The following is a 13,286-nucleotide window of genomic DNA, read 5'->3' as shown; positions in this document are numbered from 1 at the left end:
TATCGGGGAGAGATCTGCTTGTTTGGCGATCTCTATATCTATCGCCACCTTTAGAATCTGGGAGAGGTGATGCACCATTTGTAAGCAGAGGAGGAGGGTGAGATTTGTGTATGGGGAGGCTACAAATAGAAGTTGGAGAATTAGAATATATAGCAATTTTATATAGCGATTTTGGATAGGCTAAACCTTCTTCAGTCCGTTGAGGGATGAAAAAAGGAAATAATTGAAGCAGCTCTTGAAAAGCTAATATTATTTCACATATCCTAAAGGTACACTAACATTTAAAACGTTTTATGCGTCTCCAGTTGGATTGAAGCCTGTGGGGGAAAAGATTACCACCGTACGTACGGTTAGGATCAGAAGGCTTAAAAACAGCGCCTGACACAAATGAAATTGAATCAGTGGAATTCTAAATGAACTCCAGTTAAACTTAACTCTCATTTCTGTAGAGCACATGCCCATGGCTTGTTACAGAGGTAGAAAACATAGAAAAACAAATGAAAATCGCCTTGCAATGGTCTCTAAATGCACAGACTTGTTGGATACTACTGAAACCATCCTCCATTGTCCCATTAATCTGACTCTCCCTCTCATCATCTTTTTAGAGGTAAACACCAAAACGGAACAAGATAACGATAAGATAAAGTCTCCCCCTCCACCACCTCCTCGTCGTATGTTCCCACCAGGATCTGGACTGAACAGTGTACGGACAGCAGAGTCAACATACTTGGTCAGAAGGGAAAGCAGCAAGGTATTCTGGACTCCAGACCTGCAGCCCACATACAAATTATTCATCATAAACCATGTATCTTATGTGAATTGGTAGTGCCAACTTGATATAGGGTTCTATCTCTGTTGTGTGTGTCCATGAACCCTATATTAACATTTCCCAGACCATCATGATCAACCCACCGCTTACGACAGAAGTAAGCTCTTCAGAAGGAGTTTGTAGCTCACTTAGTGGCCCATTTATCAAAGGTCCAATTTTGAATTCATGTGAGTTTTTTTTAACTCTAATAAATTCGAAATTCGATTGGGAGGTTATTTAAGAAACAAAATGAAATATCTAAAACTCGACAAATATTACCTACCCAAAAACTCGAATGGAGTTTTTCCCCAAAAAAAAACTTGAATGTCAAGAAGGCTAATAACTAGGGATGCACCGAATCCAGGATTCAGTCCGGGATTTAGCCTTTTTCAACAGGATTAGGATTCAGCCAAATCCTTCTTCCCGGCCGAACTGAATCCAAATTTGCATATGCAAATTAGGGGCTGGGAGGGAAATCACATGACTTTTTGTCATGAAACAAGAAAGTAAATTTTTCCCCTTCCCACCCCTTATTTTAAAATTAGGATTTGAATTTGGTTTGCTATTCGGCCGAATCTTTCATGAAGGATTCGGGGGTTTGGCCGAATCCAAAATAGTGGATTCAGTGCATCCCTACTAATCTTCATCTTCAAAGTGGTAACTGGACTTCTCCCATTGACTTATACATGAACTCTGCAGGTTAAGGTGGCGAATAGTTGAATTCGAATTATTCTCTGGGTATTGGTTTGAGAAATCTCGAAATTCAAATTTGATTCGAGTTTGGATAAGTCACAGTTTGACCAAAAAAAATTTAGAATTTACAATTTCCCTCTTAATAAATCTGCCCCTTAAACCACTCTATGATAGTTGTATCCAAGCAGAAGAACCCTGAGCAATTACATGCATTTATTTCAAAATGACTTGCCCATAGTTCGGTCTACCTGTGTCCACGCTTCATATTTTGATTTGACTAACCTCTATTTAATCAGTGCCTGGAAATTTATTGATTTACTCTATGTTTCTAACCAAAATGTAGGATTCCGAGGAAGCCCCTCCTAAGGTTCCAGCAAAGGCAGAAACAGAAGATCTTCATTCACTGGAGGCTACAGTCAAGTCTTCAGTCATAAAGGATGAGGATGATGAAGAGGAAGGGGCAAGGATTATGGCTGAACTTCAGGTAAACAATTCAGGACAACAATGTTTAAATGTGTTCATTCCCAGACGCAAGAAAAGATGAGATAAATGTACAGAAATCAAATTGTTTGACTCATGCTTAGGCAAGTGCCATAACAGACAATGGGACTGACTCTGAGGGTTTGACAAAACAACGCAAGCTACAAAACTTGTGTTTGCAAAAGATCTGATTTTGCCCTATGAGCCATTGCAGAAAAATACTGAAAATACTGTGGGGCTTTTAAGATAAAGAAAATTTGCTCCCATTTGACAAGGTAAAATTCCTTATTTATAAATCATATTTATTGTCCATAAATATTCATTTAAAGTTTGAAGTATGACGATAATGATTATGGGAAAAAACAAAATAAAAAGGAATGGTGATAATGATTAGGATTACGGGTGCATTGAAAACCCCTTCATTGCATTATCTCAAAGATTATCTTGGTCTTTCGCTACTGATAGCAGTGTTCTAGTGATGTGCTGGCTGACCCGATACCCGCGGGACCCATGGGTTTACCCGCAGATCGGGCGGGTTCGGGACGACCTTGCAGTGCTCCTCGCGGGTGGCGTGCTCTCCTGCTCTCCCCCACCACCTTCAAATGCCGGCATCTGACTTCCGTTTTTATAGTGTTGCGTCAGCTCGCCCCACCCCTTTTGTGACGTCATTGGCGGGGCGGGTCTATAAAAGGACCCCCGGAAGTGGGTGCGGGCGGGCGCGGGTATTAGCACATCACTACAATGTTCCCTTTCCCACCCAGGTTATCTATATAAAGGTGGCCATAGATGTAGAGATCCACTCGTTGGCGATGTCAATAAATGAGCGGATCTCTCCCTGATATGCCCGCATTGAGGTGGGTGATATCGGGCTGATCCAATCGTAGACCCGAGGGCCCAACGATCGGATCATAATGCATCCGATACGGGCAGTCGGTTCGCGGGACCGCATCTGGCTGACTTTCGAGCAGATATCGATAGTGGAAGCCCCTCGAATGGCCCCACACACGGGCCAATAAGGTGCCGACTCGGTCGGTCTGCAGCTTTTATTGGTCCGTGTATGGGGCCTTTTCAGAGATATTGTACACAGAGACTGCAATTATAAAGAGAAGGAATATTCTTTGGCCCAAGTATTATGGTGTGTTGACTGAGAAGAGATAGTTGTAACCTACAGCCAATCGCTATGTCTGGTGTTTCCATTTGCTAGGCCTTCCAGAAGTGTTCTTTTGTGGATGTAAATCCTAAAAGCCCAAATGAGCTTTCTAAAGCAGATAGCCAAGATTTCAGAGCTACAGCTGTAACCCAAGCTAAAGAAAAGAAGGTAATTTTGGCCTGTAGCATGTCCCTAACCTTCTTTTCTAATGTACTAACACATGTCCCTAACTTCAAGTTCTTACACATGTCTTTAGCACCCCACCCCCTCTACTACCATCTTAGTCATTTTAGAAAAGGTTATCAAAGGTCGAATTTTGAAGTTATGCGATTTATTTTTTTTAAATTCGAAAGTACTCACAACTCGAATGGGAGGTTATTAATGAAAAAACTGGAATGTCTAACATTCGATTGAATAGGAATGACCCGAAAATTGGAATAGAATCCGAATCAACTCGAATGTCAGGAAGGCAATTAACATCTTCAAATGGTTCAAGGGAACTTTGCCTTTGACTTCTACATGAACTCGGCAGGTTTTAGGTGGTGAAGTATCGAATTAGAACTGTTTCCAGGGTCGAGGAGTGATAAATCTCAAATTCAAATTCAAATTCGAGTTGGTGCTTTTAAAATCGAATTTGTGAGTTTCGACCCCCCCCAAAATCGTAAATTAAAATTTACCATTCAAACCTTAGTAAATCTGCCCCTTATTGTGAATTTAATGAATTGCAAATAGGTAAACTATTGACATATCTACATTTCTTCTTCTTGTTGCTTAACGCCTAATAAATGTACATGACCATTAAAAGGAAACTTTCACTTATATAAACACTACAGCTGTAAGGGATGTCTAATTAATTGAAATTATATATATATATATATATATATATATATATATATATATTATATATCCATGAAGAATGCTGAAGCACACCGGGATTTATCGAATTAAAACTTGTTTTATTTGATCATCATGGGGACTTTTATCAATAAATAAATATATATATATATATATATATATATATATATATATATATATATATATATATATATATAACAAGGGAAAGTTGTGCTCACCACTATTTTTTAAAACCATTAGGCGGGGGTGCAATGAGGCTGTGACCACAAAATACATATAGACAAATACAAGATTCCTCTGCACTCAACCCATTATCAATATATTTAAGACAGAGACATTTTGTGCATACTGCTACTGAAAAATGCCTTACCCTTTAAACAACACAGGGATTGTTTGTCCATATATTGAAATATATTTAAGCTGGCCAACTACGTCAAAGTCATCCCATATCTGGCCAGTCCTATGCTCAATTTTATCTGATTCATTAAGAATTCTATTGCTTCATTATACATTTTACAAAGGGACTAAGTTTTACCTGCAACTTAACTTGCTACTTTCAAAGTAAAACTCCCAAACTTGGCTGCCCTTTTATTAGACACCAGTGGGATCACCTGACTATAGCTGGGAAGGGTGGGAGCTACAACATGGAGCTGGTCACTGCTCCTGTATAACTATAACAAACAAGGGAAAGTTGTGCTCACCACTAGTTTTTAATGAATCAGATAAAATTGAGCATAGGACTGGCCAGATATGGGATGACTTTGACGTAGTTGGCCAGCTTAAATATATTGCAATATATGGACAAACAATCCCTGTTTTGTTTAAAGGGTAAGGCATTTTTCAGTAGCAGTATGCACAAAATGTCTCTGTCTTAAATATATTGATAATGGGTTGAGTGCAGAGGACTCTTGTATTTGACTATATATATATATATATATATATATATATATATATATATATATATATATATAATTTGTGTGCTTTCTCAACCCAGCTTGAGTCCTGATGCAAACCACTCCTAATGATGTTTGCACTGTCTTATATTGTAAATCGTCCTGGAATCAGCCAATTAGAGCTGGTAAAATCTGTCAGTGACTCACAGCATCGGAGTGTTGATTGCACCTGTAAAAAATGATAGGTTGAGCAACTAATACATAAAATAATATATAAACAACCAAAAGAAAAAAAAATCACTAAAGACTATTTCTGAAACATCCATTACAGTTTTAAGGTTTTTTTTTTTTTTATAATAATGAGGGATCCCCATTAACAGAGTGCATGAATTGAAAGGAATGTCTCTTTATATCTTTAGAACTTTCTGACTTACAGAAAAGCTCTGCAGAGATAGAGAATAATAAGAAATAATGGTTATGCTAAACAGACATCACCCCTATAAGGATTTTCTGTGTATTAATGGACTTTCAGACACCAGGCTGTCCCTAAAATAAATCAGATTGAAAACCTGGCAAAAAAGGGTCATATGTGACCATAAAGCACAGCATATATAGGTATCCAGAAACCTGTTATCCAGAAAGCTCCATATTACGGAAAGGGTGTCTCCCATAGACTCCATTATAATCAAAAATCCCAATTTTTTAAAAATGATTTCCTTTTTCTCTGTAATAATAAAACAGTACCTTGTACTTGATCCAAACTAAATTATAATTAATCCTTATTGGAAGCAAAACCAGCCTATTGGGTTTATTTAATGTTTACGTGATTTTCTAGTAGACATTGTATGAAGATCTAAATCACAGAAAGATCCATTACTCGGAAAACCCCAGGTCCTGAGTATTCTTGATAACAGGTCCCATACCTGTACTTATAACTACAGTGTTGGACAGAGCTGTATACACAAGTAGCGCTATAGGAATAAAAATAAACAGACATATGAGCGGACACAATCAATTCTCTTCTCTTCAGTGGTTTCCTGCAAGTATTTACATGTTTAGCAACTCACATATTAGCGCAGCAGTTTTTTGTTTATTTCTTAAATTAGAAATTAATCCAATCCATATTTCCTGGATTTAGCCACTTATTGAATCCTGGACGGCGGATCTGGCAAAATATCACGTTGAAACCAAATCCTTTGCAATAAAAATGTGTTTTGATTCAGCTTATATTAATGCCGTGTTCCAATGTCAGTGTCTAGGGATTTGCCAGTCAAATGGATAATGAATTCAGATCTGGTTCAGATGGATCTGAAACTTGGGGAAAAGCCTGGGATTTGGCTGAATTTTAAGCAAAATTTTGGGTTTGAAGGGGTTTCTTCCTATTTTGTATGGGCCATGGCCATTGCATTGCTCTTTCACATGTGCTTTCAATTACACTGGAGTTTCTCATTCTGCTCTCAGGCAGCAGTCTTGCTTTGAAAATCTTCTATAAGGGCTCTTACTGACGAGCGTTTTTACCTGCGATCCCCTGCGTTCCGTTTTTCTGCGTTCAGCCGCACGGGAGCGCAGGAATAGACGCATTACAGTTTTTCCAATGGTGCTGTACTCACACAGGCGCGTGTAGGCGCCGAACGCAGGTTGAGACGCAACATGCTGCATTTTTCCTGCGTTCGGCGCCTACATGCGCCTGTGTGAGTACAGCCCCATTGGAAAAACTGTAATGCGTCTATTCCTGCGCTCCCCTGCAGCTGAACGCAGAAAAACGGAACGCAGGGGAGCGCAGGTAAAAACGCTCGTCAGTAAGAGCCCTTAGTTAGGTTAGAACTACATGGGCGATTTAGGTCCGATCCGTGACCATGCGATGAAAAGTTGGCATCAAGTCTGATGCGACTTGACGCCAGTGTTTTGTCGCTTGGCGTCGGATCGGACCTAAATCGCCCATGTAGTTCTGCCCTTATAGAATGGGTACCAAGTTTGTCTTGCTTCTTAAATTTTTAAATTAACATTTGTTCAATTAAGTGCGAAATTCTATTCTAAGTGGCTAGTCTGCATAAAAAGGAGGCTCCTGTGCTACAAAAGATAATTTGTAACCAAATGGAATGTAAGCAGTCATGGCAAGGCTGATTTATACATGTTAGAATATATGAGTTTTGCAGTTGTGTTTTTTTTCTGATCCCTAGCATACAAAAAAAAAATGAAAACTTGATTTTTTTTAAAATTCAGACTTCTAGATTTAATGAAGGGGCGAATATCCAAAGTGTTTGCATTAAAGGAGAAGGAATACCATTTTACACTTGGGGTGCCAAAAGTTAGACACCCCCAAGTGGCTGCTTTTACCTACGTTACACCCCAGGCTGGTGCTTCCGATTAACAGAAAACCTCACTGGCCCAGGGTTCTTCTAATGAGCACCACGGAGCGATCCTCTTCCTACTTCTACAGGTCTTCTTGTGGCCTAACTTTTGGCACCACAAAGTAGAAAATGGTATTTCTTCTCCTTTAAAGGGCAGGTAAAGGCAAAAAAAAATAAAATCCCATTTTTACTTTCTTTAATTAAAAAGAAATCTATCTCCAATATACTTGAATTAAAAACCGTTTTTATTAGAAACCTGACTGTATGCAGTGAAATTCTCTCTTCATTTACTGCTGTGGATAGGAATTGTCAGATGTTCCTTAACTGCTCTGCAGGGAAACAATCATACTTATGAACAGCAGGTAAGATAAGGGAGAATTTCACTGCATACAGTCAGGTTCCTTATAAAAAAGGTACACAGTTTTTAATTAAAGTAAATTGGTTTCTTTTTCATTAAAGAAAGTAAAAATGGGATTTTATTTTTTGCCTTTACATGCCCTTTAAGGATGCCACCAAGTTCTTTAAGCAGCTGGTTAGGGATTTCGTTGGTCCCTTGGTATTTCCTTGGTTAGGGACCATAAAAACATCTCTCCCTAAATAAAATGCTGAGTTTTGAGTTCTGAAAGGAGTAAAATTGATACTGTCCTCAAGTCTCGGACTGGGACACCAGGGGGCCATCAAAAAACCTTAGAGTAAGGGCCCACTCTCAGTACTATTTTCTTCCTCTCTTCACTCAACCTCTATTCTCCTAATCTCTTTTCTTTACTTACTATAATCTATTATTCCATCTTTTTACCCTCTTTTTTTAAATTTAGCCTAGAAATAGGGAATGGCCATGAAATAGGCCAAATGTAGAACCAGGAGGACCTACTGAAACCTGGGCCCACCGGGAGTTTTCCTGGTATCCCGGTGGGCCAGTCCGACACTGCTCTCCTCATATCTGTGATGCCAGGGCCTGGTCTATATGAATCTTAGAACAGTCATTTGTTTTCAAGTTGTTTTTATGTGGTCGAGGGATATACAATATAAAAATACTTACTGCAATAGGTACCATAAAGTGTAAAAAAGTCAATTTAACATCTAATAATTCCCTCCTAGGTTTCATGCACAGTTTCAAAAGAGTGTTTAAATTCTGAAAGCCCAGAAGAAAAGTGGAAAATACAAAATGTACTAATTCCAGCATCTGATTCTACAATGATTAGGCAGGGGGATACAATTATTGTGAATGAGAAATCCACCTACAGTCTGTTTACAGGAAGGGAGAAATGTAGAGAGAGCCAAACTGATAAAGAGATCTCACCGGACAAAGAATGTGAAAAAGAAGATATGTCTCCACTTGTCATCCCAGGAATCCTTGAGAAGAGAACCATCAAATTTAATGCATTGAAGGAATCAGAGAGTGGAAAACCTCAACACAAAACAGAAGTTTTAAATGTCAAAGTTGGGGATATTTTGCATGAAGAGAAGGAAAAGGTGGTAGAAAGTCATCTGTCAACTTTAAAGCCATTAAATGAGCAGGAAATGCCTTATATGGATGTGGGTCAAACTGTTGTACTGAGAAATAAGTCATCCAGAAGAAGTCTTAGTCAACAACAGTCTGAGGAAACCGATTCTCCAACAACGTCACCGACCGAAGCAAAATCTCCAGCAGATAATATTGCTTTCATGATAACTAAAACTAAAGTCCAGGTGCTTTCAACTGGAGAGGTTCAGGACATTGTCAACCGTAGAGGGGAAGATGTACAAACTTTCAACATTGATAGAGGAAATAATGAGAAAATACTCTCTGGGAATTTAGTAAATGTAGGATCTGAAGACCCCATGGTTTGCACTGACAAGAAACCGGTCATCATCATATTTGATGAACCAATGGATATTAAGTCAGCATATAAGAGACTTTCAACAATATTTGAGGAAGGTGATGATGATCTAGAAAAACATATGTCACAGGCCAAAATAGAAGAAGAAGAGGAAGAGGAAACAGAAGTATCTCCATCCCAGGAATCAAAGCAGAAGTTACCAATGGAACATACCATTAAAGTATCCGCGGAGGGTCCTGGTTTGGAAAACAAGTACCGATTCAATTATCCATCTTTGGCTGAAATGAAAAAGACGATCTTCGAAGATGCAAATGCCACACAGACCCATTTCACAGATGATGACAAGTCTGAAGCTTGTGATGATCAGTTTGGCCAACGGCAAGATGTCAAAAAGAAATTCAAATTTAAATTTCCCAAAAAACAGCTCGCTGCTCTCACCCAAGCAATCCGGACAGGGACAAAAACGGGGAAGAAAACTTTACAGGTTGTGGTCTACGAAGAGGAAGAAGAACCAGATGGGACTATAAAGCAACACAAAGAAGCAAAGAGGTTTGAAATTGTAAGATCCAACAGCAAAGAGGAAAATGCCAAATCCAGCTCTGAAGCTGAAGCAGGGAGTTTGGAGACAGACATTCAGGTGTCACGGACTGATGAGATAAAGAGAACCACATACAAGATTCTAGACAGTCTTGAGCAAACTATAAAGCAGCAAGAGACCCTGATGAGTGAAATGGCACCCATAATGAGGACAGAGGTTTTAGAGACTAGAGAGAAAGTCTCCAGTGACATCAAGACTGGGGCGGTGGAACCAGCAGAAGAAACAAAACCGGTTCTATCGACCCCTTCCTCCATTCCGACTGCAGCACGTAAGGTATCTCCACAAAAGAAGCCCCGTGTCTAATACTGACCGAATCATGGTGAACAGTGGTGGCGAATGACTTGATTGTTGTTCTTCAGGTGGCTGGCTTTCCCTGTAGTTTCTAACATGCTGTCGGTTTAATATACTTGTTTCCTTGGTGATGGGCAAATCAAATACAATGATCAATGGCACTTGTGTTTGCAATGATTCTGATAAATCAATGTCATGATTGCGTGTTGTTTTCTGACCATAACCCTGAAATGTTTTCTTTGCATGACTAAAGGTGGGTTTGATATTGGCAGGGCATGGCATGAGCACAGTCTGCGACAGAACACCTGATTTCTGATATTTGTCATTATTTCTATTTCTTTTCCTTTGGTTGTTCCTCTAGGGTTCAAATGGAGGACCACAAACCAGCAGAATGCCAATCCCAATGTCTTCTAAAAGTAGGCAAGCAAACGTGGACAAAACTAGCAAACAGCCCAAACTGCAGGAGCCGCAGCGCCAATACAGACAGGTAGTTTTACCCTAGGCCACCCCTTGGGAAAAAGACTTAATGCTTCTAAACTTCAAGCCACGTAACAGACTAAACATATCCGAAACAAGGATTGTTTGCTTTCTCAATTCTTTAGCTAAACACCTGGATCGGGGGGCATGAAAACAAAAACCCTCTCTCACTTTTACCATACTTATGCATGCCTGCCGTAAAACATCTCTTGCTTTGCTCAACCTCAAGACATTCGGCTACGATGAACGAACAGGACACAACTTTGTGTGGTAATGCGGCACTTGAAAGTGGGGTTCGGTGGGGTTCAGCTCTTCAGTACTAACCCGGGTACGTTCAGTGCACTGCATTAATGGCTTCATTCTGTACTATTAATCCTAAAGCATGGCCAGTGTTGGAAAGGAGTCACCCGTTGGTTGACATGACTAGCCTTTGCTTCCTGGTACCCTACTTAACTCTGTTAGCTAAATTCTCTCTTTGCTTTGGAAAGATTCTCCTGGTTCCAGGGAGGGGGATAAGGTATACATGGGACTTTTCTCCGTTGCCTTTATTGGTGTATTTCATGAAGCATTTTGACAAACCTGTCTCCTGCCATCTTTATTTGCAGGCTAACGGAGGTACTAAGAAAGCTGGTGGGGATGTTAAGGCTTCTACCCCTTCTTTATCTGTTTCTAAGATTCCAGGCTTTTCCTCTAACACTGGGAAAAGTGGCTCTGTGCCTGCTCAGTCAAGTGACACCTCTAACCCCCCTAACCCTCCTGTGAAGTCACATGTTTCTGTTGCCCATTCTAACATTCAAGCTAGCCGCACCATTAACTCCTCAGCCCTCATACGTCCTGCTCACAACGGCTCCTCAAAACTTCAGCCCCCACCTACGTATAAAGGTCACCATCTTTCATTCTCACCGCAGGCCTCAAATGGTAGACCAGCTCTTCCCTCTCCTACTGCTTCTAGTTCTTCTCCCCCTTCTTCTGTCTCTCCCTCTTCACTGACTCAAGGTGTGAAGAGTGTCCGCACAATCCACACACCTAGCTTCACCAGCTACAAGTCACAGAACGGAAATGCAAGCAAAGGCCTGAATGCAAAGGAGACCTCTTAAGCTCACCATGTCTGTTAATAGGTCCACCACGGGGTGCCACCAACTCCTCATTCTACAGCTCATGTGCACAAGTCATAGACTAACAAGAGTCCAGCCAAACCTTTTGCCATTGTAATTAATCCATGTTCTGTGTTCAGCATCATGGAGCCTGGCAAGGAGTGTGTGTAAATATTGTGTATGCGTGGGCTTGCGTGACAAGGAACAGGTGAAAGATTGCAAGGACAGAGATTATTTTATATTAAATATTTTTTAACTATGAAGTCTGCAGCTACAAAAAAAAAAATATGCTAGCATGAAATTATATCTGCAAAAAGGTTATTTTCTTTTACTTTAATGCTGGCGAAAATGAAAGATTTCTATTTTTGTCGACTGTACATCTCGTTGCTTTAGATGATCATTTTACCATTCTATTTTCATATTGATACAATGTATTTTGTTTGAAGAGTCAAGCAGAAAAACTGGGTCAGCCAGTGATACATGAGGCTGCCAGGCTGGTGATAGTGATGACTTAGATTAGGTCCAGTTGGAGGCTTAGGGCAAGGCTAGACGTGGCGTTTTTGCAACGTTTTTTATGTTGTGTTTTTAAAAAAGAACAGCCAGGAGTAAATACGCCTAAACTGCACTACCACTGAAACTAATGGAAACGCACTATGACAATTCACACAGGGCGCTTACAAGCTGAAATCCGCCACAGGACGCCAGTATTGACGTTTTTTAGCAGAAACGCCAATACGTCAAGAAACTATCAAATCAATAGACTCTATGGGATCTGCACGTTTGAAACCACACTTTACGTAAATTCGCAGCGTATTTTAAATATGGCGTCCAAATTCAATGAGAACAATGAGGAGTGCATGCTGGGAAAAGAAACCTACGTGCTGAAAAACGCATATTGACGGTTGCGTGTGGTTTCAGTGGCGTATTTACGCCTGGCTGTCCTTTTTATAAAACGCCAATGTCTGGCCTTGCCCTTAGGAGCAGTAGGTGCAGTTCTTCAGTTGGACTTAATGGTCCCTTGCCTGCCCTAGACCTGGGTATATAAGTAGCGATGGGCGAATAAACTCGCCAGACACGAATTTGCTGCGAATTTCCTTAATTTTGCCGCAAACAAATTAATAATTAATAATTTACCTGGAAAAATCCACCGCGTCCAAAAAAAAAAAGTGACGCGTCAAAATTGCTGCGCGTCATAATTATTTGGACGCCATTGACTTTAATGCATTTGGACCAAATAGTCGCGTGTTTGAAATTTGCCGCTTGCGGAAAATTGACGCGAGCAGCAAAATTATTTTGACGCCCATTGACTTCAGTGTGTTTCGTGAACGGCACAGATTCGCCCATCATTATATATAAGATATAAAAAGCCTATAAACTGCTTCACCCTATAATAGGTATTAGAGTTCAGCTATTGGCCTCAAGATTTCTTCTCAGTAAATATATACGGCTCCCGGCCTCTCTATTTGAAGCCGAAAGGACAATTGAGTGGCTTATTTATCACATTCTATTTTTTTAAATACTGCCTGTCATGTCCTTCTCTTGGGTTTTGGATAAGTTTAGGGACAGTATGATACGATATTAATGGAAACGTAAGCCCTGAAGACATTAAAATCGAAGTGCTCTTCTAAACACTTTTGCCATTTAAATTTTCTTTTGTAGTTTTTAAAATATCCGCAGTTTAAAAACGGCTCATATAGTCGTCTGAAAATTCCTTTAGTGGGAAAAGCAGCGTCCGCTCAGAAAATGAAGTTAGTGAACAGAGAAAGTCAAATGAAC

General features: G+C 39.9%; 1 protein-coding gene across 15 annotated transcripts in view; it reads left to right on the top strand.

The window, feature by feature from the left end:
* Positions 1 to 12,184, top strand: part of kiaa1217.S (KIAA1217 S homeolog) — a 261,072-nt gene extending 248,888 nt beyond the window's left edge. For 11 of the 15 annotated variants that reach the window (XM_041567402.1, XM_018269086.2, XM_041567400.1 and 8 more), the window contains 6 exons: positions 606 to 751; positions 1,845 to 1,985; positions 3,186 to 3,299; positions 8,329 to 9,921; positions 10,301 to 10,426; positions 11,022 to 12,184. In XM_041567402.1, the coding sequence (XP_041423336.1) occupies positions 606 to 751; positions 1,845 to 1,985; positions 3,186 to 3,299; positions 8,329 to 9,921; positions 10,301 to 10,426; positions 11,022 to 11,513 (2,612 nt within the window). In that variant the 3' untranslated portion in view covers positions 11,514 to 12,184. The remainder of the gene's footprint in view (positions 1 to 605; positions 752 to 1,844; positions 1,986 to 3,185; positions 3,300 to 8,328; positions 9,922 to 10,300; positions 10,427 to 11,021) is intronic. The other 4 variants (XM_041567415.1, XM_041567413.1, XM_041567404.1 and 1 more) reach the window with 3 other exon arrangements.
* The last annotated feature ends 1,102 nt before the right edge of the window (positions 12,185 to 13,286 follow it).

The sequence above is a fragment of the Xenopus laevis genome, chromosome 6S, assembly GCF_017654675.1.
Source record: "Xenopus laevis strain J_2021 chromosome 6S, Xenopus_laevis_v10.1, whole genome shotgun sequence".
Lineage (NCBI taxonomy): Eukaryota > Metazoa > Chordata > Amphibia > Anura > Pipidae > Xenopus > Xenopus laevis.
This window is presented reverse-complemented; position numbering and strand designations above follow the sequence as displayed.